This window comes from Lipophrys pholis (genome assembly GCF_963383615.2).
Source record: "Lipophrys pholis genome assembly, chromosome: 2".
NCBI classification, from domain to species: Eukaryota; Metazoa; Chordata; class Actinopteri; order Blenniiformes; family Blenniidae; genus Lipophrys; species Lipophrys pholis.
In genome coordinates this window covers 29,342,103-29,366,572 of record NC_137636.1, presented here as the reverse complement: position 1 = coordinate 29,366,572, position 24,470 = coordinate 29,342,103, and the positions used below count along the sequence as shown (strand labels likewise).

Here is a 24,470-nt window from a genome sequence, read left to right as displayed (position 1 = left end):
ACGACAAGTGACAAATGAATGTAGATTTTATTCCCCAGTGGCACTTTAATAGCAATGAACACTCAGTGTCATTTTATTCCCTTCTGAATAGGGAGCGACGAGCAGACATGACATGCACAGAACACACATTCTGACTGACGGAGGTGGGAAGGTGTGAGCACCACTTCTGCTCTGTCCCTCCCCTCCGTAGATGGAAGCCCAAGAAACTAACAAGTAACTTCACTCGGGTGAGAAGAGGCCGAACGAGGGAGAGAATGTGGAGGGAAAGGATAGGCGAGACAAATGCCTGAGAGAACAAGAGAAATTTAGGGAAGGGGGGGTGGGGGGAGGGCAAGGAGGTCTGCTGGGTGTAAAGTTTCCCCTGGATATGATATGTGGATATGGGGATGTCATCAAGCCTGTGAAGTGGAAATAATAAAGAATTAGGATTGTCTCTGAAGACAAGAGAATTAATCCAAAATGAATTACAAAGGGGGGAGAGGAGGAGGAGGAGGAGGAGAGGGAAGGAAAAAAAAAAATCAACATCAGCTATTTCCTTTTCCTCTGCTTCGAGGCAGATAGGGGGCGGTTTGTGCGAGTACTGTGAATCCCATAAAAATTAAATTAATAACAAAAGGAAAAACACCGGCGTGTGCACGCGCACGCACACACACACACACACACACACACACACAGACACAGATAGAAGCGGAAAAATTAGTAGTACGGGGGTGGAGGGAGATAGTCGTACAGAGAGCAAGGGTACAGATGGAAAAAAAAAAAAAGACAAGAGAGAGATTTGAGGGAACTGAGGGTGGGCACTGTTGCTGCCAGATTGCACTGCTCTTTTGTTTCCCCCCCCTCGTCTTTCTGGAAAGGGCTGCCGGTGTTAAAGAGGAGATGCCGCGGAGGCCATTGTAATAAATGCCACTTGTAAATTGCGGAGTGGAATTATACAGCGTGCAGATGGATCCATACGCCTGAGCAAAACGTGGCCAAAAAAACCGGGAGCGATAATTAAGACTTAGGGGGTGAATGACAGAGCCATTTGTGACGACGGAATATGGCGTCTCGTAGCTCTCTGGGAAACAGAAGGGCTCGGAGAGGCTCGGTGTCACAAAACATTACCCACACAGCTGTTGGCTTTATGAGCAGCAATGGTGTACTCCCTTCCTCCCTCCCTCTCCCTTCGCATCCTCATCTACTCTCTATCTCTTTCCACCACCACCACCATCTCAACACCCACTAAACATGCTCAAACACCCACATACATGTCTCCCTTTGGTCGCCACACTGTGGTGCTATTCTTTTTAGTTCCTGTGTCGTTTTAAAACAGCCCATCCTTTCGCTACTACCCCCCACCAAAACATCACCGCCACTATCAGCTCCTCCATCCATCGTCGCTACATTGGCTTTCTTCCCTTTTTACAAACCATTTCTTGCCATCTCTGAGGGACCAGACAAGGACTTGTACTCCATCATTCATGTCCAGGCAAGAAGAGGAGGAGGAGGAGGAGGAGGAGGAGGAGGAGGCACTCGGCATGCACACAAATATAGAGTAACACCCAGGCTGAAAATTCAATAAAAACCACTGACACTGACAGTGCTTGGTACTGTTTTGAATGGGAGTTTGGGCTTACTGGGGCTCCAGGCTGACTGTAAAGTAGGAAAATCGAATCCTGTTGTTTTTCTTCTTTCTCCCTCTTTTTGGTGAAAAATAAATGTTTGTATGCCATCCCTGCACTCACAATGACCACACAGCTCCTTGCATGCTACACTACTTGTAAAGTTCAAGAATCATGTCTGTGGATTTTTCATATCGTCGCTTATTTCAAGCGCTTCTCCTCGAAAAAAAAAAAGATCATTAGATGCCACTTCCTCTGCACCTCCGGGAATTCACCACACCTGTTCAACAAGTGCAACCATACCGTCGTGCACCTCACAAGTACCTCTTTCGCTCTGTGGTACTGCATAAATTTGTGTCCGGGTCTTTGCAAGACAGCGGCAGAGAGAAACTTTGCACATATATCCTACTTGGCGAATGAATTGATTTTTGATTCTGATGTATCCCAAACTCTGACCTCTTGCCTCTCGCTTTCTTGAGTCTATCTATCTATCTGCCTGGCCCGCTGGCCAGCCTTGTCTTCTGGTCTTGTCTACTTCTTTGTCTCTGTCCCGGGGGCCTCCGTGGTGTGCAGAGTAGCCTGTGAAGTCTTAACTCAAATGAGACCCCTTCGCGCCCCGTTAAACCACCGACCTTCTCTGTCACTCCTGTCGCCCGCTGCTGCCGACAACGGAGGCCTGAGCTGCAAGCTAAGAGACCCCGAGCTCAATAAAAGTGTGGGTGATTAAACAACTCCCTGTAATTGCTCCTTTTGTGCAGGAATCAAATGGTCACACTTATTACAGAGGCAGGAGGGAGGGAGGCTGGGAGTGGTTGCTTCCGCCGAGGGGCCAGACACCCTCGGTGACCTTCTGCCCTCCCGTCACCGCTCCTTTATCCGACCAAACAACCACCGTGTAGTGTGTGTTTACCTGCACACGTGTGTGCCAATGTTCCGTGTGTATCCGCTGGTGTGTACGTTAAGTATGCAAAGGGAGGCGTCAAAAACAAAGGCAGAGCAGAGCAACACCAGAGCTCCCCTCGGTGGTCACAGATTGAACTGCCCATTGCAAAAGAAAAAAAGCAGCACGGCTGGACCTAAACCATGTGCAGTTGTGTGCTATCAGCCAGCTGGCTTTTGTAATGGGGGACACAGCCAAACCAGGGGACCATGTCCAACATGAGGGCCGGGTTTTAAAGATCATAGTAACATGTGAACCATACGCATCAGCTTGTCGCACGTGTACAGACAGATATCGGCACAAAGACCCAGCCACAGCCTCTGTCGAATGGGTCAGCTTGCAAAAAGGAGGGGCCCAATTACCGTAGCCACAAATACACACATAAAGTGCCTTTCAAGGGTCCATGAGTGCTTCAGCTTCCCTATGATTATGCCCACTCTCTACACACCCAGCACTTGTCAAACACACACAGGGCCTCCTGTGCCAAAACAGCCATCAGACTGGACTTTTGCAGAGGAGAAGCAATGAGCGTTGTTCCGCTGGTTTGGAAGCAGAGAGCTTTCTGTGGTCAGGGAGAGCGGGAGAAACAACAGCGTCAGTATTGGGCTGGTCAACAACTATTAGGAATCTGCTCCGTGTGAGGTGAGAGCACACCCTGCAATATTTAGACCGTGAGAGATTAGATTTAAAGGAATCAATAACAAAAACGTGAATGAATTTGTGAGACAGTTTATTGAAAAAATTGTTATGTAGTTTTCGGAAGGCATATAAGTACTGCAGTGAGCGTTGGCCTCTCCTGCACCACTTCCTTCAGCACTAAATCACTTTTGAAAGGAAAATCAGCTTGAACGCAGGAGGTGCTTAAAACCATTATGGTGTTACTTCTCTTTCACTTACCGTGTGTGTCTGTGCTGAAAATCAGCATTTCGTGTTGCATGGCATTGTGCAGCTTGCGTAGCATATGATCGTTTATTGTTATATACATTTATATGAATTCCATTAACTTTGTCACCCACTCTACTAAATGCGAAACATCTGTTTTCTTAACAGAGATGAATGTTTTTGCCAGATTCCTTTCAAAAATTGTAATTAACTCCCAATTGTTTCTGTATCATCTTTATGCTTCTGCATTGTCCTCAGTTAACTCCAAACATCTTTCCTTCACAGTCCTCTTCTATAGATAACATAAAACAGAAAGCAAGATATTTTGACTTGTATTTCTGTGTACACGGCTGTATATGTTGGTTTATTTGATGACAATAACGTACTTCGCTGATTTTTTTTTTCTTCTTTAGGAAGGACTCATGTATTTGCTTTTAATAGAATTATTTGTAAAATGCAAGTAACATGCAGAGCACAATGACAATATGTATATAAGATCTGATTTCAGTAAACTCCAGGTCAAAACTGCCCGTATATTGTAGCTCACTGGTTGATATCAACAGTAAAAACAAAAGAAGGGTAGGTTTGCAAACCCTAAATACACGGAACATAACAGTTCACTCATGATTGTCTTCGCATTTAAAAGAAATTGAATACGTGAGAGTTTTTGATACAGTTGAAAGAGTTTTGGGTTGATTTTTAGATGGGGCTCAAACTGGAATAGAGGACTCAGGTGGTCTGTGTGTGAAGTGGTGGAGTAACAGTGCCCCCTTCTGCTGCAAACACAAGCAGAAAACCTCAGGACAGGGACATTTCCCGGTTGATGGTCACAGTTTTCCCACAAAGACACCAAGGAAATTGAGTCGGTATGTAAAACTGTGCAAAATCAGGCTTTATTCTTTTTTTGTCTTTATCCCCTCATCGCCGCCTCTTATCTTCATCGTAATCACCATCATTGTCGTCAACATCATCTTTGAAAAACATCCGTCGCCGGGGACAGATGAGAGAGAATGGTCTCTCATAGTGACTCGCAGCTCAAACCCTCTCGACAAAAAAAAAAAAAAAAGGAAAGAAAAAACAGGTATCCGTTGTCTGCAGAGTCCCACAATGCAAAGGGTCAGCTGCACACGTCCATCTGTGTCTGAGCAGCACATTTCTACATAATCTCCAATGTCCTTATGTACAATTTTTTTTTTTTTTCCAGTGCCTCAAAGTCCATTCAGTAGTCCATGTTTCAGCTCCAGGAGACAATGACGGTCCATCTCAGTACAGACTTGGTACAGATGTTGGATATTATAGTCCTGCCAGGTACATAAATATTCATTTTTATCAGTGTTGTTCCTCTCCTGCTTGCCGACTGCAGGTCAGAGGACAGTCAGTTTCTCCAGTTTAGGCAAATGTTGAGTAAGTGCAATGTCTAGTATAATGTCAAGAAAATACAAAGCCACACAAACATACATACATACATACATACATACAGTACATGACTAACTGATAAACTTGATTAGCTATACAAGGTCGCCATTCTCCGAGGTGAGACCAAACAGTTGCAGATTAAAAGAACTCTGAAGGACTCAGGGTTTATTTGAAGTGTGAGCTCACCTGGACTGGATTACTGTCTGTAAGTAGCTTGGGAAACATTGTCCATGATTCTCTGTACAGTAGGTTTTGTCTGTTAATGCGGCAGTTGGTGAAGATCAGCAACAAAAATGACCATTTTGAGGTTTTTGCCACTGGACCTTCAAGTAGTAAAGGCTACTTAAAAAACATGGTGCATGACAAATTATATGAATATATTTGGAACTTTTTTTTTTGAATGCAAATTGGCTCTTTTTATTTCAGTAAGTCAAAAGATATGTAGATGTATTCATATTGCTGTTTGGACACACTATAAGCTTTAGCCTGACATCATCAATTGCAAAAGCTTGAACACCTGTGAGCAAAGAAACTAAAGTCTGGATACACGCCAAGGAAGTGTTGTTAGTATTTCTGGACTACAAATCCAATGAACCTTCAACATACTGCAGTTGCAAAGACAATAGTTGGAAAAGGCTTTAGTTGATGAAAATGATGTCGCATTTGTGAAGGTTAAAGACACGGAGGCAATCCGTATGTCAAAACACAAATTATGTAGTAATGCTAGTAATGCTAAAAACACTTTGTTTCCCCCTTAAAGGCCTTCACTGCATAAAATTTAAATGAAAAAAAATATTAACTGAATGGATCTCCTAATAAAATTTGATGACTCTTGTCCTCATGAAACTTGCAATGTTCATCTCATCTGATCAAACCGTTAATGTAATTCTCTTTATCTTAGATAATTGGGGGCTGTAAGGTGTAGTGATGCATAATAGATCAACTCCTTTTAGTTCTGCAAAGACAAATCATAATGTTAACACAATAATGGACGGATTTTACATTATCTTCATATAAAACAAAGTGCTTACAGTATAAGTAACTTGATTTCAAGCCACACCTCGCTTATTAGATCCAGGGAGCTTCATCCAGTGGACAAGGACAAAAACAACAGAACAAAGTTTGTTCCTCAGATAACCGACCGCATTAAGGGTACTGAGAAAAACGATGAGAGATAACGACTTTGCCAATAAAATGAAATAAACTTCACCAGGAAGGGATCTGTTATCATTTAGAAGGATATATAGATTTTATACTATATATTAACAATGAAGAATGGGAATATTTAGTGTGAGAAAACGGTAAAAGTGCATTAAAAAACATGGGGAAAACGCAGCAAACGCAGGATAAGAATAGTGTGTCAACAGTAATTCCAATGAATACTGTCTTTTTTTTTTTATATATTATGCAGATGGCATGAGAAAAGCCAGACTGAAGGTTAAACTGTTGATGAGTGACAATGTGGAGGAGAGCGAGAGAGAGAGAGACAGATACAGAGAGAGAGAGAGGGAGAGGGGCAAACAAAGAGACCAGAACAAAACCACTTCAGAGAAAATGTGCTCAAGAGCTCCCTCATCCCTCAGCATCAGGCCTGAGGATGGCTCACCCAAACATTCCATCGACACTGCCTGCCTGCCTCCATCAGAGAGACGTATAATATTTCCCAGCGCCACTCGGTGAACCTCCATTAGCTGGAGTAGATCTGGGTCCCAATCACACGCATGATCTCCTTCTGCACCTTAGGCTCTTGGGTGTTGATGTTGGCATCTCCCACTTGACCGTCTTCATACCTGCAAATTGAATATTTCGTAATTCTGTTAGACAAGTTCAGATTCACCATGTTACCATTCATTTTGCGTGCTAATATCTGGTGGCATAAAGGGCCCAGTGTAATGATAAAGTTTTTTTTTCTCTCATCTCATTTGAAGATTAAAGCGTATGGATGGTAAGAGGTTTTTTTTCCCCTGAGACGTCTGAGCTTCTCCAGATGCTCCTGTCTTTGTAAGTGATTTTATGAGAGGCATATTTTGGCCCGACACAACACATCCTGCTGTGTTCCTTCTAACAAAACAATCTATTTGTTCAAGCTGAATAACGGCCACACGCCGAGCATGAGATCAGAGTTCAATTATATTTAGCTGTGATTTCCATGTGATTGCAGGCCATCTCAAACTCAATCTCCAACTCAGGAGACGGCAGTAAACAGGGTAATAGACTTCAGCCGTCTGGTAAAAATAAAGCACCGTATTCAAATTTGCTGTCCTGAGAAGAACCAAGTTTAGTGGAATGATAACTCCACTCAACCGTCCCTGTCAGGATATCTGAGGCATCTTCCCTCATTTTTCATTTACATTTCATTCACCTTCATCATGTGCAATTTAGCCGGTAAGAAAAATGAGCAAATGCAAGTTGATGAACTCTGCATTTCAAGTGTGATTATGATTGGAAAGCTTCCAGCCAGGTTGCTGTGCCGTATCTTTTGGTAATCATTAGCATTAGTTCTGAGGAAATGATCTTGGATATGAAAGTGTCTTGAATACTTACACAAAGAAGAAGCGAGTACAGACGTGGTCGGATACAGGACATACCCAGATGTTACCGTGTTTCTGCAGATCCTTTGACGTTATAACTGTTCAAAAGAAAAAGGCATTATTAATAACAAAAAATGTAACCAAAAATTTGACTTTGTATTTACTATATTGATGAAATTTCTTTTGAGGGTTATTTTCTCCACGTGGCATTTTATCTTTTGAAGAAAAAAATAATAAATATGGATTAAAACACATATGTAGTGGGTAATACTGTTATATATTTCATTACAACTCACAATTAAGGATTCAAATGTATAGTAAATGTAATGTAGACAGATTTACAATCTAACAAAAGTGGGGGGAATAAAGTGAAAAGCCACAAGTGCAATGGTTGCAACTATATATATATATATATATATATATATATATATAACTATTCTAAAAGCCAACTTAACTTAAGAAGATAAAACTACTGCTTATCTGGCTTAAAATTAGTAATTAAACTATGTGATGCATTTTATATACTTTAAAAAACAAGTTTTCTCAATATCAATCATATTGTATTGGCCTTGCTATGACTTCGAAGTATGCTGATGTTTCATGTTTTATTTTTAGAGATTATTTGGACCATGAGTACTATATTTATGTATTACCATAGTTGCCTGGCCCACATTTTTGATTGGGATAGTTAAAGATAAGTGTGACTATTTGATTAAATAAATGGGCTAAGACCTCCTATCCCATCAGCTATGTGTCAAACCTTTCGTGTGCGAGTACCTTCACAAAGAGCGATGCAGTTCAAGTTTCGACTCTGAAGAAACCTTGATTGTATCGGACGGCTCTGTGGCGAAAGATACAGAGAAATATCAGTGACATCAGAGAGGATCATAGTCTCACTCAAACATCACACACATCAGGGAGTTAAGCAGTCTCAGTTGAAAAGGACAAAAAGTGTCTAAACACGAGAGTCTGATTATTAAGAATTATGAAAGACTAAACACAAAAAATATACTCTACATTTTTAGCAACAACCTTAATTAGCTGCCAATGCCAACCATCTCACAATGGAAATCTGTACTAAGAGAGCAAATTAGCATTAAAAAAGTTTTTTTCATGAATTCTACATAGAGAATAGGAACAAGCCCCTCACCTGTGGTATGGTGTTCATGCGGTTGTAACGCTGCACTAACTCATCTTTGGTGGGCATGCGATGTTGTCCTTTCCCCATTCCTGCAAGAAGCAGCGCACAGCCAGTAAATAAGCGTTAATCGGGATGGCTTTTGTCAGTCGCGTTGTGAGAAGCCTGCTACTGCCTGCCTATCTTCAACACTTTGCACAGAGAAATGATGAAGATTGATGAGACTTCAACCTTCACGTGACGGTTATTTATCAAAGATTGCTAACATGCTACATTGGAAAAAAGCTGAATATGTTTCAATATTCAGCATCAAAAGAAAAACAAATCAACAGGTACAGGTGTTTGTTACCCTATTTAAAGAAAGATGACGATGAAAAGAACAGCTGCCCAAACTCCAGAAGAAACTCATACTGTCATATCTCCATATCCCACGAAAACAATACCAGACAAAAAGCAACAAAGTACAGAGTAACACACATGAATCCACAGACAGCCACGATGTAAAATGTGTAACACCCAGGCCCCAAGGCCAATCACCAAGAATGAACACAATGAACACGTCACGGCACAGGAAGAGCACATGGAGGGGCTCCCATGTGTTGACAATGGAGGAATCCAGGATGAGTTCAAGCCATGTTACAAACACAAGTGAACATGGCGGTGGTGGTGGGGAGGGGGACCGCTGGAGTCTGAGGGGGTGAGGAATGAAACATTCCTACCTGAGTATCCAAAAGATATGCTGGAGATGGGGCTCAGATAGATGCCCTTTCCATATGCTGCGCCATGCAGCTTGGGTTTGAAAAGAGCAGGAAGGAAGGGAGGGTCACTGAGCAGTTGCACAGGACAAGCTTGCATATAAACACATGGCTGCACATCTCTCACACTCATACACACGCTGTGCAATTGATACCTAATATCAAGTAAAGCCACATAAAAATTCTATCTGAGTCAGTGTTTCTATGAGTTTCCCTGAAATCACACTCCAGTCACACTTCCACACACATCCTGAATCCCAATTGTGCTCAGATGAAAGCTGAAGAAGAGAGTGGACTTTTTACACTTTTCTTTTCTTTCTTTTTTTTTTTCAAAACGAGCCGATCCGTACGTCAACCCCCTTTCATTGTGTTGCAGTAGAGATCATTGGATGCGCTTGAATATTATGAGTGAAACCTGTGCATAAAATGTTCGGGTTCTCCAGAACACACGACATATGAGATGTAGACTATGAGTGGGTGAAGGTAAAGCGTGAAGATGAGCGATGACGACAGCAAGCCTTCACACAAGAATGCCCAACGTGATGAAAAGCAGAAGGACCGCAGGTGTAATATGGACAGGTGTTCATGAGTGGCAATAAGACCAGAGGGGGGGGGGGGGAAATCAGAGGAAGAGTGAAGAGCAACTCGATAGCTCTGGAACACGTGTGGGAGATGAAGGTCAGGACGCGACACATCTGGAAGAAATGGGGGGGAGATGGGGGGGGGGATAGAGTGACAGACAGGAGGATTTGTGTGATAGCTGGAGCTGGAGGCAGACTCCACCACTCCTCCTCCTCCTCCTGTGAAACACAATGACAGAGGAAGGGTGTCAATGCTCAAGGTGAGGCGGAGAGGAGACGGGGAGGCAGACAAGTATCGAGGCAAGATCAAAGATGGAGAGTTCAAAAAGTTTGAGAACAAAGGAGGCACAAATGAAACACACCGGCGCGATAGAGCAATCATAGCCAACGTGAACGATTCAAAGATCCTTGAGATTTCGGATTTAATTGCATTTAATCTATTTTCAGGACATGCCGGTGTATCTCCAAGCAGTCATTATCGCCCGTTTTGTGCAAATGAGACAATTCTGGGCTCTCTGGAGCTCGGCTCATATGCTATTGTTTTATTAATTTATCTTTCACTATTTTATCAGCCTGAATAACTGAGACGGCAGAACAACTGAATGACGGAGATGGATAGAGAACTGAATAAAGTATATCTTGGGTAGACCAGGGGTTTTCAAAGTGAATAACGCCCCACCTGCAGAGCTTGAATCAAATTGTGGCTTCTTCTCAACCAAAGTTGTGATCTTTGCTTGAAAACCTAACTTTCCTATTTCTCCACATTATAGGATATTAATATTAATGGCTGTTGGGACCCATCGGCAATAAAAAGTTGAATTGTTTTGATACTGGTTAAATGGCTGGTAATATACACTGCAGAATATATTGTATATTATACAGTGTATTCTACATAGACCATAGCTGTTTCACTTTGCTCAAAAGCTTATCTTATATTACATTTGTCTCTATTAAAAACACAATATATGAATTTCTCTGAATGTGTTTTGATCAAATATATTTCATACTTCTGTCCCTAGACTTGGCTGCACACCCGAGGATCGAGCTGCCCCACACTTTGAAAACCACTGGCCTGGTCAACACATATACTTTTCTTTTTATTCCCTTGAGTGACCTTCGTTTCCTTGTGGTTATTTATTCCGCTATAGTATGAACTCGTAATGGGTGGTGTGACTTACCAACCTCAAAGTGAGGCCTCTTTCCAGAGGCTTTACTCACAACCACAGAGCGTGTCCTCTGTATCCTTCAGCTGCAGACCTAGCCTACACAGTGCTCTAGGTGGTTAACCCTTACAGGGCACACAGACAGCTTCCTGACAGCCCAGCTGACATCACAGCCCCGTTCCCGGCGTCCCGCAACAGGAAGGGACGTGCTGTCGGCTGCTGCCGGCCGAGGGGGGCGCCCAAACAACGGGCCGGCATTAACCAAGAAAATCTCCCCGTGTGTCCTGCTCGCTCAAAATGCCAAAATGCAAAAGCTGACGAAAGGGAAGCTGGCATCCATTAACTGCAAAAATGAATCAGCCGGACAGCAGTCCTGCTTTGTCCCAGAGCAGGGATACTGTCCGAAAGGAGATGCAACGTAAACTCCAGCCAACTGCCAGGGCTACGTACCTGCAGTTTGGTATAAGAGGCATTGACTAGTCCATTTCTCAGAACAGAGTGCCAGTTCTCTATATGGGAACCACTAGAGCAAGTGTAGAGAGAGGGAGAGATGAGAAAGAAAAGAAAGACAAGGTGCTGTGTGAATATAAACAGCAGGGATCTCAGCGTGTGGCCACCGACGTGCAGCGGTTTAAGAACGCTGGGATAAAAACGCTCCTTCATTGTAATAAACATGATGAAATCCTTAGCTCATCTTAAATACATATTGCATAAAGTGTGATTGTGGCAAAAGAGAACAGAAGAAAAGAAAGACAAATCTTGATTTTAACTATTTTCTATCTACTTCCCCAGGTATTACTCACTTTGCATGATCATTGATTGAATACTACATCAAAACATTTTATGAAAAAATGTTTTCAGTTCTAAGAATTACTGTATTTAGATCAAAAGTAACTTTCAAATATATAAAAAGGAGAAGAAGCACAAAGAAGCTCCTGGAGTCGTCTATTTTTATCACTAGCGCAAGCACATTCAAAGGTATTCTGTTACATCATCACAGTCCTCCGTAATCATATCATTTTAATTTAGGAGGAAAAATGCTCAAAGATGGACATCAATGTACACAGAAGTCTCTACCACCACCTTTCAGCACAGTCGAGGTTAACTGACCTCAAGTTCCAGTGTGGGAATAAGATCCGTCTTAAAATAAAGTGTCACGGGTGCTGTTATTTTTAACAAGTTTGGAAGACATTTTCACATGGAGAAATAAATATTTACCTGATTAAAAAGTTGTACATATAAGCCTACAACCAACATTTGGCCTTTTCGGTCGAGAATTATTAAATTTGTAGTATTAACCGGGCAGAAAGAGAGACAGTTAGTACTGCTTGTGCATTAGTTGTGCCCCGCAAATGCCCAGATGGGTCTTGTGTATCTAAAATATTCAGTAGAGCCCCATCTGCTACTGTACAAATCTCGATCTCGCAGATCGTGTTGGCTCCATGTGCTGGCTAAGGAAGGTGGTTTTTGTTTCCAAGAGGCTGGTCACAGCTCTGTGCTGTTGTTTGTTATGGTTCCATAAAGAAATCTGCTAGATTGGCCTATTCATGCACGACACAATGACCAGGTGTTACAGCGACACGTGCTCATGTTGGACAGCGTGTGCTGTTCTGATACTAAATTATGCATGCGTCTTAGTGACTATGCTTGATTTGAGCTCAATTATTAACCGAATTTGATTACTCACATTATATATGCCCCAAAGCCACAACATGCTCAGTAATATATATAAAAAAAAAAGCAAATACACAAATGGTTCGGCTATTCTGAAATTGCCTAAAGGAGTTTAGTCTTCTAGCTTTAAAGCTGCTTATCATTCACTGAGAACTCGTATTTTGACTTGGAGGTCCAACTCACTGGAAGGCGAAGGTGCTGCCGTATAGCTTTTTGGCAGTGCGAAAACGGGCTTCCTTGGCTGGGGGGCTGCTGAGCAGCAGGAACTGGTGGGAGGTGTGCATGAATTTGAGTTGCTATTGCAATGAGGACGAGAGAGAGAGGGAGAGAGAGGGAGAGAGAGAGAGAGAGAGAGAGAGAGAGAGAGAGAGAGAGAGAGAGAGAGAGAGAGAGAGAGAGAGAGAGGCAGATGTAGTGTTAGTATAAATCATCAATTCACACAAAGCAGCATTAGAAAAAACACTAAGTTGATGCAGGTGACTGGAGGGGGGTTGCTGCGCTGGTTTCCTACCCTACTGAGTGGCAGCTTGACGATATGAGACCTGTTACTGGAGATAATCCTGCAGAAACACAAAGGGGGGGAGAACAGAATATAATTGACAAATTTCACCGTTGTGCTCCCACAGTGATTTCACCCCGCTGACGTGTTCCAGGTCACACTGACCTGTTCCAAAGTTTTAAAAAAGCGTTGGAGCGTGAAATTCTATCTGCTGGGCCCATTGAGTGGAATGAACATCCAAATAAAAATTGACATTCATTATGTTTCAGGTCAGTCTGACCTGGCAGCAAAAATTAAAGTTACAAAGTGTGAAAAATTTGGGACATTTGGACAAAAAGTCAGTTGTCTTTTATTATGTTTGAGAAATTAAATGGAGTGATAAAGTTGTATGTAATGGGTACATGTTTATAATTAAACCATAATGTAAAAACCACCCCTTTCTGTTGAATCATTTTTTTATCGAAGGGGAGAAAAAAAAAAAATCTCCATTTCACAATGTTTACGCCTCTTTTGCCAGCAGGCTGAACACAACATATCGAACACTGCAATTTAAACTCCAAATAAATTAGGGATAACAACTCTCTAGCATCAAAACATTGTTATATCCTTCTATACAGGTCTGCAACTGTCATAGCTGTTACACCTTTCATTCTTCCATATAGCTTTCCAATGGGAACACCAGCTGATATAAAGAATGCTTACAAAGTCTCCTTAGTTTAAGGGCCAGACAAATTCAAATTTAACTCAATAATCCTGGTAAAATAATAGAATAATAATCTTTATATACTCAAAGGTTTTACAACAAGTTAGTTCAGAAAAATACAATTATACCCTAAACATTTTTCACAGTTAATGTACTTTTTACAATGAATACTGAGAAAATTGACATTTTAATGTGAGCAAAGCCAGTTGTTTCTCAGGTTACAGGATTATTGTAGACTTTAGCATGCAGGTTACTATAGATGATATACAACTACTTTGTTCCCAGCCAAAACACAGCGAGGTTGGTTTCACTGATCAGCTCCCAGCAATCTGCTGCTAAGTCATTATGTCCTCTACTCTTACTGAAACAGTGCGACTCACAATTTTGACAACACCGGTTACTTTTATTAAAAACTTGCTTTTAATTGCAACTTGATTTTTTATAGTTTGCGATAGGAAACAACACTCTTCTCTGTTTTCTTTAGAAATAGCACTCTGAATATATTTGCATTGTCAAAGTAGGAATAACATGACATTAGGGTGTGTTCCACCCAGCCCAATACAGACAATTTCAGAGAATAATTGTGGAGGGCTGCGTCACTCCTTTCAGTATTGAACATGCGTTATTTACTCGAGGGTGACGGGCACAAGCACAGAATCATTATTGTGCCTCTACATTTCTTTACTTAATATGACTTATATGCTTTATTAGGCTTTCTATGAGTGAGTCAACGCAGAGCAAATCTATTTCTGGAGCAGATCCTCTCCACTCACCATTGTAGCAGGGGATGGGCCAAAGGGTCCAGTTTGTCCATCTGTTTCTTAATCTCCAGATACGAACCCTGAAAAAAAAAAAACCCACAAAGAGCATGTGCTGTTATCCCGTTTTGTTTAGTTTTTTTCTTCACAAATTTTGGGATAATTGATAATGCCTTGTGATGTGAATCATTGATAAAAGCAACAATATCAATAGTAGAATATTCTAGGTGCAGTCCAGCCGTGGGCAGAGCTGGGAAAAGATCCAAGATGCCACTTTGATGAACAAAATCAGAGACATGCAGTATAAACTACTCCAAAATAATGCAATTTAAGTATTATCGACATTGTCCGTGAGTACTTCAGTACATTTACACTCGTAGACCCTCGTTTCCCTCCCACCTCCTTTTTATTACCTGCGTCATCTCCCGGATGGACATAACACTATCGAGTGCTTTCTGCAGTCTTTCATAATTCTTCTTCTGTGTTTATCGATGGAGCCCAACATCCACATGGTATGCAGTGAGAGAGGGAGCAACATACATAAGATTAAAATCCCAAGCATGTCATTTCTTGCCACAAGCTGGTTATGTATGTGTTGCATTTAAAATAAATAAATAAATAAATAAAAATAACAGGAACATTGTTTGCATTGCAGTCGTTTTCTCTGGTCTGTTCTGACACTGTGCTCTGTTTATCAAATTAAATGTCATTTTGGAACAAAACCCGCATATTGATTTAACTGGTAATCGGGATTCTGGCGGTGTGGATGCTGACCTTTGGGTTGAAGGCCAGAGTTTTGGGGTCATTGGGATCAACAACAGACGGGTAGGGCTCAAAAATGATGCTCTTGCGAGGAGATTCTAGAGCAGCTCGGCACATCGCCACCAGCAGATCCACCACCTGCATAAAGAAAAGTTCACATTTTAGTGGCTTAAACATCATAAGTGATAGCGAAATAAATCAGAATTATAATATTTCACATTTATCACAAACACATTTAAAGTATTTTAGGCCTGTTTAGTTATAGTCCCCAAAATATTTATTTTCATATTAAAAAGAAACAAGTATTTTGTGTAGAAATATGTGCCATATTTTTGATTACAGGTGACATTTATCGTGTTTAACAAAATAAAAGATTATTATCAAAAATATGTTTGTCTGCACTTAATTTTCCTCATTAAAGTAATCTGAATTCTTTGGCCTGTAATAGCTTCTCTGTGGCTTTAAACTGACAAAAAACTCCCATGATGCTTCACTTGTAGCAGAAGATTTGAAATGTGCACAATGTCAGTTTGTCTCTCTTTTTTTTATATTATGAAAAGTTAATCAAATTCAGTGGTTTATTTATTAATGTTACTTGGTCAGTGTATGAGAGAATAAGCCACAAAGTACAAGTATTAATTTCATGCGCTGTTGGGCTGTGGGGGTCACCTCTGCTCCAGTGGCCACTTCCTCTGCGGCTCCGGACATTACACCCAGAGTGTAGAAGGAGAACACACACAACTCCCTGGTGCATACAGCTGGCTGAATACACACAGACAGAGAGGGCTGAAACTACACACACATCAATTCGCACTCGCTTTAGTATTGAAAACCAGGAGCCAAGTTTCAAGTTAGACTTTTTTTTTCACTGCATAAAAATGGTTTGTAATGATACCGTTTCGTCACGGAGCTACCACTTCTGGTTTTGTCTTTGATACCTTCAGCATGGATCCGTTCTGGAAGACGTGCTGTTCGTCACAGACCACACAGTACTCGTTGAGCGTGGGAATCCTCTGTTCTGAGTACTTCATTATCTGTCAGAAGAAAAGCACAGTGGTGTTCCCAGTCATTACACCCACCTCCAGCACAGCCGCACCACACAGGAAAGAACGCTAGAATTGATATATAACATGAATATTTCACATTTCTAGGGGTTTCTACTTTGAAGACAATGTTCAGTTGAGGCTCGACTCTCACTTATAGACACCTATGATCATGTCCCAGGGAGACATTTACAATTCACTCATGAGATAGTTTGCTGTTCTTACACAATGTACTTATAAACAATCGAAAGATATTTTACTGCTCTCCAGACTTTCCTCTTAAGCAAAGCTCATTAACGCAGACAGAGAGCCTCTGTGCCGTTTATAAAGTGGGCTCGCCTCTCCTCGAGCTCTAACCTGCACTAAGAAGCCGTACTCCAAGGTGGGGATGTTCTTGCAGTGTCCGCCCGCCTGGGATGAGAAAAACAATTCAATCAGCTGCCTCGTGGTAATCTGCGCTGGGGCCCTGGCCGCCGGGACAGCCACAGTCTGATGAGTCAAGTGAAGACAAAGCATTATGGGAAAGGGCGCACGAGGCATGTGACGGAAAGGGTGGGGAAAGGCTCGGGTGGGAACAGTGCGGGTGGCGGGTGACTCAGACGAGGGTCAGAGTGGATCACAGTGGGTCAAAAGGAAAACCAAAGGAAATATAATAAAAGAAAATATAAATTGCAACGCCATATGAATTCTATAAAAATTTGGTTGGTTCGCAACACTTTTTAAGGAATTGTGACAATTTTTTTCTGACGTAAACACAATGATAATACCTAAACATGTGGGTGACATACACTAGAAACTGATCAGCGGTATAGGATTGTTTGTTGTACTGTTAAATCTGAGCAGGTTTGTCTGGAGCGGCACTGACCTGACTATTTGGCGGGTAGCTGAAGAGCTCCCCTTTAGGGTTCTTCATGGTACACGAGATAGAGCGGTTCATCAGACGCGTCACTCTCAGCTCAGGGACACTGAGCTTCCCTTTCAAAACCGTGTCTTGGATCAGGGGGAAACTTGGAGACCTGGAAAACAATAAAACGCGCAGCATGTGGTCAACCACTCAAACACGAGCAGTATTCTGATATTTGTTCTAGACAGTGCAAGTGGAGGACTTGGCCTTAAAGTGGAAAATATCACGTTTCCGCATTGTGTGGTTTACATGTTTACATAGTCAGTATCTGGTTTTATAGTAACGTTTGTTGAAGAAATACTCACTCTGCTGTAATCACTCATCAGTCCAATTTTGTCCTATGGGACACCTTTGCATTTAAATTTGAATTGTTTGTTGTTTTTATTCTTAAATAAATGACTGCTGTTTCAGGTCGCACAGTTACAATAAGTGCAGTGGATGTTTCTCTCTTTGCCAGCACATTAGCATTAATGTGCTGTGACGTTAAATTTGTGAAAACACGCATGCTGACGGCTGTGGAAATTGTACTGCAGCAGGCAGGATTTCACATCTTTCTGCAGATTGGGATGATGGACAAAAGTGACAAAGTCGAGTAATTAATTCCATTTTTCGTTTCAAAGTTTAAAATGAAAATGCACTTTTGTTTTAAATATTTCACTGTGTTTTGCATCAGGAGTCAAGTTCACAATGAAACTGTGCTTCTTTTTCATTGTGAGCGTTTCAGACTTAATACATAGGTGTAAATATATTTCTCAATATAGATATCGAATACTTTTTGCAATAAAACAAGGGGGAAACTGTTCCCGTTGTGGTCCGTCATTTATACATTTTGCTGTCACTCATTTTTTTAGACAGTAGCTCTGGTCGCTAACTGTTGAGGTATAAGAACAGTATTGACATCTACCATTGCTCTCAGTACATTATCCATGTACCCTCTAGACATAAAACTCCTGTCAAGCGGTGAGGATATCAAGACAGCCTAGTAGTTAGTAAGGCTGACCTCCATCAAGTGGGCTGGGATTCAATCCCTGTGCACCCATAACTGTCAAAGCATCCCTGAGTAAGACCGAGGCGGAGTACAGTTGTTCCCCTGAGGCGGATTCGGTTCAGTTTGTCAAATTTTGATTTTAAGCCAATCTGCACACTCTGCAGTGTCAGAGCTTCCTCTCGCCGGCTTGTCTTCTCCTGTACTACTATTCATCTTTTTCAGACAGGCCATCACCATATATTTTCATCACTATCGTTTAAATGTCCTTGCAAAGATACTCCTAGCAAGCATTGGGTGATATGAACAAACAGAACCCTTTTTATCAGGAGGGTAAAGATTTTTTAATCATATCAAAAGGCCATTTTTGGAGATTTATATTAATGTAAGACTAACAAGGATTTGTTAAGATTATGAAATAAACTCAAATGAGTTCAAATCATCAATGGCTCAATGTACTATATCACCTTTCAGATATTGTCCAAAACGCTAATATCAACTGTACTGTGTCAGTTTAAAGGACAGACGATCCACACATTCGTTTTTCGTGGAGACTCAAAACTCTTTTGGCGAGCGAGGCTCTCTCTGTGGGGGAGCGGGACCTACTTAGGGATGGGGGAGAAGATGCTGAGCCCTGCGCGGAACTTCTTGATGGTTCCTCCAGCTTTGAACCAGCTGTGCCTCTTCTCCTGCTGGGCCTTGAGGAACTCATTACTGAGGTGCTTCCACTGCTGGGAGGTGAATGTGCTCAGGATCCTGCCACATTACACAAGCGGGGGAAATCAAGAGAGGAAAAAAATGTCGACCTACCCGGTAGAGACTAAGCTGCTTTTTCAATCAGTGTCCAATATGCTAAAAAATATATATATATATATATATATATATTCCAAAATGTCCCATCTCTTACTTTTTCAGTTGCAAGCCCAGGCTGAAGCCTTCTTTATTGGAGGGCTGGAACACTTCAACTGACGGCTCTAAATAAAGATGACTAACATCATTACATAGTACACACTCTTTCTTTCACTCTCCCACTTGTGCTGCACATATTGTACTCACCTCCCACGCTCAGTGAGTAGCACAAATACCTAAAGTCCCTCCCAGAAAAACCAACATCCACATTGACATCTTTACTCACCGGGTCCATCGAGGTACTGGGAAAGAGAAAAGCGCAGTCTCAGAATAATGGGCTCTGTTCTGATAACTTTCCAAGCTGTTGCAACCTCCTCCTGAGTCAGACACACACACGCACACACACACACACACACACACAAATATACAGAGTTAGCATCCTAATTAGGGACATGTCTCATTGCATAAATAAATGATGAGCACATGATGCATTATAAATGATGTGTTACTTTGCAAAATGTCAACGTTGGAATAGTAATGGGTAGAGTGGGAGGAGGCAGTGAGAGGGAGAGTGCTGACTCACATCTAAGAAACTGATGTTAATATGAAGATCGATGTCCACATCATCAATAGTTCCATACTCCCTGTTCAGAGACACAGACGCCGATAAAGGCAATTTATCATGCTGCACTCCAACACTTTCAGCATAATATCCCCTGAGGGTGAGAGAAACATCCTTTCCCCCTTTTCTTTTTCAACCAGATGGTGGTCAAAACTCCTCATTATGCAGTGAGTGTGATTTTGTTGTACCTGACAGAGACTGCACTGTCAGTGTAGATGTCTTTTACTGCTTCGATGTCTGCATCCAGCTGAGGATGGCGGTAGAGGTCAGCAGCACAGCTCCCCTGCAACAAGCAGCACTGTTCACAGTTATAGCAGTGAATGAATCAGCGGTTCAAAACCTTTATCTCATCAGTCACACCCCAACATCCCAACAGCCCCTTTAAACACAAACAGAGAATGAGCCCGATTCCAAAACATTAGGGCAATATGAAATGTAAATATAAATTTCCCAACATTTTGGTAGTAGTGCTGTATTATTTTCTTAAAAGCAGAAATTCTCAGCGTGAGGGAATGAGACCCCCTTCACAAAGCTTAAACTGCATCATGTCCCCCAAATGTCCCACATGGTTGAATATAACTGCTGTGTTCTATTGTTTGGTCAAATTCTCACATAAGTGAAGATTTTTTTCAGAATACTTCTAATGAAGTTAAGACAGATTATTAGTTAGTGTTTCACAACACAAGAAATAAATCATGATCTAATTTGAAATATAACATAAAATGCTGACAAAATTGTTTGTGAGCTGCAGAACTGTACATTATTGCGTCTAGTTATAGAATTTAAATCAATACCCATTACTCATGACAAATAAGTGCACTAAAATGATTCTGAAAGAGAGTCTGGTAAGTTATGCAGGGTAATCATGTATCCTTAAAGACTGTGAGGGCAGAAAAGGATCATGCTGTTTTATGTCATCAAAATAAAAAATCCCCTATTTTGAAATGTTGTATATTTTTCATGACTTGGGATAAAAAGTAGTCAAATCTAAATATCGTGAATGCATTTGTTAGTGATTCTAATATTTCCAGTGTTCTTCGACTCCCACCACAGGGAGTATTTGCCATAAAGAGCACATCTCAGTATTAATAATAACAGCGGCAGAGCCCATTCTGTCATGCAGTCCGTGTTCCTGTCTCGACTTGAAGTCAGACTCTCATCTCCTCAGCTCAAAGTGTGCAGAACAGATCCCTCTCTCCCGGCCTTATCTTCACCGCTCTGCTTTCATGTCCTCTGACTGGACTGAAATGAGCTTTACATCCCAGACTGGATTTACATTTCAATCAAACGCTTGGAAGATAACGGTTAGAAAAAAAAAAAAAAGGATAACTAACTGATTAGGATCTTCAGTTGAAGTCAAGCAATGAACTTTCCCGACATGAGATGATACATTTAAATTTCAAACTACAAATGAGTTACACAGTGCTGCTTGGATTTAATCCAGCAGTTGAAAGCAGTAAATAATGTCAGATCTACTTAGAAACAAAGCATTACGTTTCGAGCGCCTGCACTGTGTCGCTCTGGTAAATGTTGTATTTGCTATTGTGGGTTTCAGTTCGGCCGGAAACCTAAACAAAACTGTGACATATCCAATCTGAAATTCTGCAAAGAAGAACTGACAGAGGAGATGTCAGGCAGCAGGCCCATCTGTTCTGCACCACCAGAGCAAAATGTCTCAACCATCATCCACCACACTGTCGTGACTTTGGATCTGAGCATCTAAAATAATGTTGCCCACCTCTGAGCTGCTGTCTGGCATCACTATTGTGTGAAAAAAAACTATCTTGACCAATATCTGGATTTCTCAGATTGTCACAAAGACTCGTGTCTGTTTTTTTGTCACAGTGAGAATGGTTGTTTATAGTTGTGGATAATGGCGTTGGTATGCTTTTTTTTAAGTAAAAATGTTTACCACAAGCATATCTATTGAATCCAAGATACTGTAATCAATATATAAGCTGTTTGTTTATTTGATTTACTTGCTACCAACAAACACTGAATCCATTTCACTGAGAAAAACATGTAATAAAATGACCTAATTGATCTAAAAACCTATTTCTATATGTTGTTGTAATGTTTTCTCTTAACTATGGTAGCATGTTAATAATCAACATTAGATATCATATGTCTAATGTATAAAATATACCACACATGAGCACCATTCATGAAGACTACAATGCAGACATATTTAAAAAAAAAAAAAAAACAGCATTAAAACTCAACTTACATTGAAAAGGAGTAACATTTTTTCCTGCTATACCTGAATGCCGTACAAGAACTGTTCTGATTCGTTTTCCCCGTCCGACTCCTCGTCTGTCCAACACTGGCCTTTGATGTCCTGTGGGCCCACACATTGTGAAAAAAGGCCGTTATAGTGCAGCGGAAAGAAAGAAATGCAACCTCTTTCTATCGTCCTTTCATCTTTCATCTCCCTATTTAGCCTTCCGTTCAAGAGCTTCAAAACACTGCTTTTTATAGCATCGGGAAGAGGCGAGGCAAAGAGCCATGATTTATTTCAAAAACACAGGATATTGTCTGAATTTACCCTTCAAAAGAAAACCTGGCTGACAAAAAAAAAATGCTTGATTTAGCAAAAATATCTTTCTTTTCCTGTCAGACGTAATAATCATAATATCATGCATAGACTTTCCCGGCAAAACAGTCTGCAAGTGTAAATGAATCTAATGCAAAAATGGTTAAAGTCTAATTTATTATTAGCGTGACATGTTTAGAAATCTGGCTAAAAAGGAAATACGACACAAACATGTATTTCCATTTCACTTATTTAAGTTTAATAATCTTGAGTAAATCCATGAGTGTCCAACAAAGCTCAATCACATGCCGTGGTTACACCAATAGGACCTCAGCTGTCTTACCATTGGGTCCGCTGTTCATAGGGCACTCTCAGACAGGTTTGGGCCTTTGACTACTGCCAACCATCGCAGCCTGTTTCCAGGTGGAAGGGAACAAGAACAGAAAAGCAGGGAGCTTTCACAGACCGCCCCTCTCCCTCTCTCTCTCTCTCTCTCTCCCCCTCTTTCTCTCTCTCTCTTTTTCTTTCACGTCAGAATTACACAACCTTGGAAAAAAAAAACAGGAATATGAAATTCAGCAGAGCAAGAACACATGAAACAGAGGCCCCTGCCAGTGATGCCAAGCTTTGTAAACTGTGTCCTCCTCCTTTCTTTAAATGGGCTGCTCTTCACCTTGCCATGTATCCTAGCAACAGCCATCTCTGCCTCCTTTCAGAGCGGCATTAATCACTGAAGAGAGAATGTGTGGGAGATATGTGCTGTACGTTCAGTACCCAGGATGTCTCAGTTTCTTTGTTTTGTTTTCATTCCAGGAGCCAGTAATCTATTAATATCAAAGCACCAGAGGTGGATACGCCATGACAGACAGCTAGGCTATCAGTATAATTATATATGGGAATAGTAGAACAATAAATCAAGTGTTTTTATCATCTTTAATAGAAAGGTTGCATCAATATAGAAAAAAAAGAGATAAATTAGAGAGAGAATGGTGCAAGCTGCCTGGGTAAACAACATCACTCAACATGACATAGGTACTCACAGAGCACTTTGTATTTCACAGAGGTTCATTACTGTTAGACATGTCAATAATGCGTATTGACATTGCGGCATCAAAATATTAACACTAAAATTCAAACATGGAGGAGGACCTTCACCCAAAATACAGAGCAAAAGAAAGCCTTTGTTGGGACTGGATCTTCACAAAGACTGGATGGTGGCGGAGCTCAGCACGACGAGACAGAACGCCAACAAACATGAAAGTGTCTGCGCTATATATAGGTCAGCATATTTAAATATTATTTTCAAAATCTGCAGCACTGACGCCTAAAATATTGCTGATCAAGAATATTTATTCTTATTTGTTTGTGACATGGCTCCTTTGTGGGAGGAAAAAAAATCCCTTTCCCAACATCAGCTGAAGGATATAAAATGCTTGCCATGATTTAGCATTGCCATGTCCTCACCCATGCTAGCATACCCATCTCACCCCCCCCCCCCCCCCCCCCCCACCCACAGCCCCCCCTCCATCATTCCCATAGCCTCCGTCGTCTCACATACCAATGGAGTCACCGATAAACTGAGCCCACCCCCGTCTACATTCAGCATCACCGTCCTCATTATTCTTTGCGATTACTATTTTGCACAAACACAGACAGATGCAGTCAGGCAGATTTTCCCCCTCCCCCCACACGATGCAACCCCCCCACCACCACCACCACCACCACCACCACCACCACAGCCATCCATCCACACTTACCTCCACAGAGGATGGAGACTCGGATGCTGTCCTTGCCTCAGCTGCTCCCCCCCTCTTAAAGGGCACACCTGCCTTTCTCTCCCCACCTCGCAGTCGCCGACACGATGGATGACAATGAGCCCTGTTGAAAATAAAGATGGCAGAGGAATCTAACGCACAATCATCCCCGGTTCTTCCAGCGCTGTCTGCCTCTCTCGATGCGTGTCTGCGAGCAAGCCAGCCAGCCAGCCAGCTGGTGCGTGTGTGTGTGTGTGTTTATCTATTGCAGATCTCTGCTCTTACTGCTGTCTTATATTTTGCCTGACAACACTGAGGGGTCTGAGCATGCTCAGTGAGCCCAGGCAAGTGGGTCATGTGACCTGCAGCTGACT

At 41.6% G+C, this 24,470-nt stretch overlaps 1 protein-coding gene across 1 annotated transcript; it reads right to left on the bottom strand.

Moving 5' to 3' along the window:
• Nucleotides 1–4,298: 4,298 nt before the first annotated feature.
• On the bottom strand, nucleotides 4,299–24,382 carry LOC308106752 (protein mono-ADP-ribosyltransferase PARP6). Its single transcript, XM_080458663.1, has 23 exons — nucleotides 24,100–24,382; nucleotides 22,686–22,888; nucleotides 22,070–22,147; nucleotides 19,998–20,092; nucleotides 19,771–19,831; nucleotides 19,474–19,564; nucleotides 19,246–19,312; nucleotides 18,945–19,094; nucleotides 17,315–17,465; nucleotides 16,807–16,938; nucleotides 16,345–16,440; nucleotides 16,076–16,168; nucleotides 15,419–15,544; nucleotides 15,058–15,123; nucleotides 14,660–14,727; nucleotides 13,196–13,244; nucleotides 12,868–12,980; nucleotides 11,461–11,533; nucleotides 9,231–9,300; nucleotides 8,524–8,603; nucleotides 8,151–8,214; nucleotides 7,387–7,471; nucleotides 4,299–6,632 (listed from the first exon to the last, which is right to left on the bottom strand). Exons 2-23 carry the CDS (start codon nucleotides 22,686–22,688, stop codon nucleotides 6,530–6,532), a joined length of 1,914 nt encoding a protein of 637 aa, XP_080314789.1. The 5' UTR covers nucleotides 22,689–22,888; nucleotides 24,100–24,382; the 3' UTR covers nucleotides 4,299–6,529.
• Nucleotides 24,383–24,470: the final 88 nt, after the last annotated feature.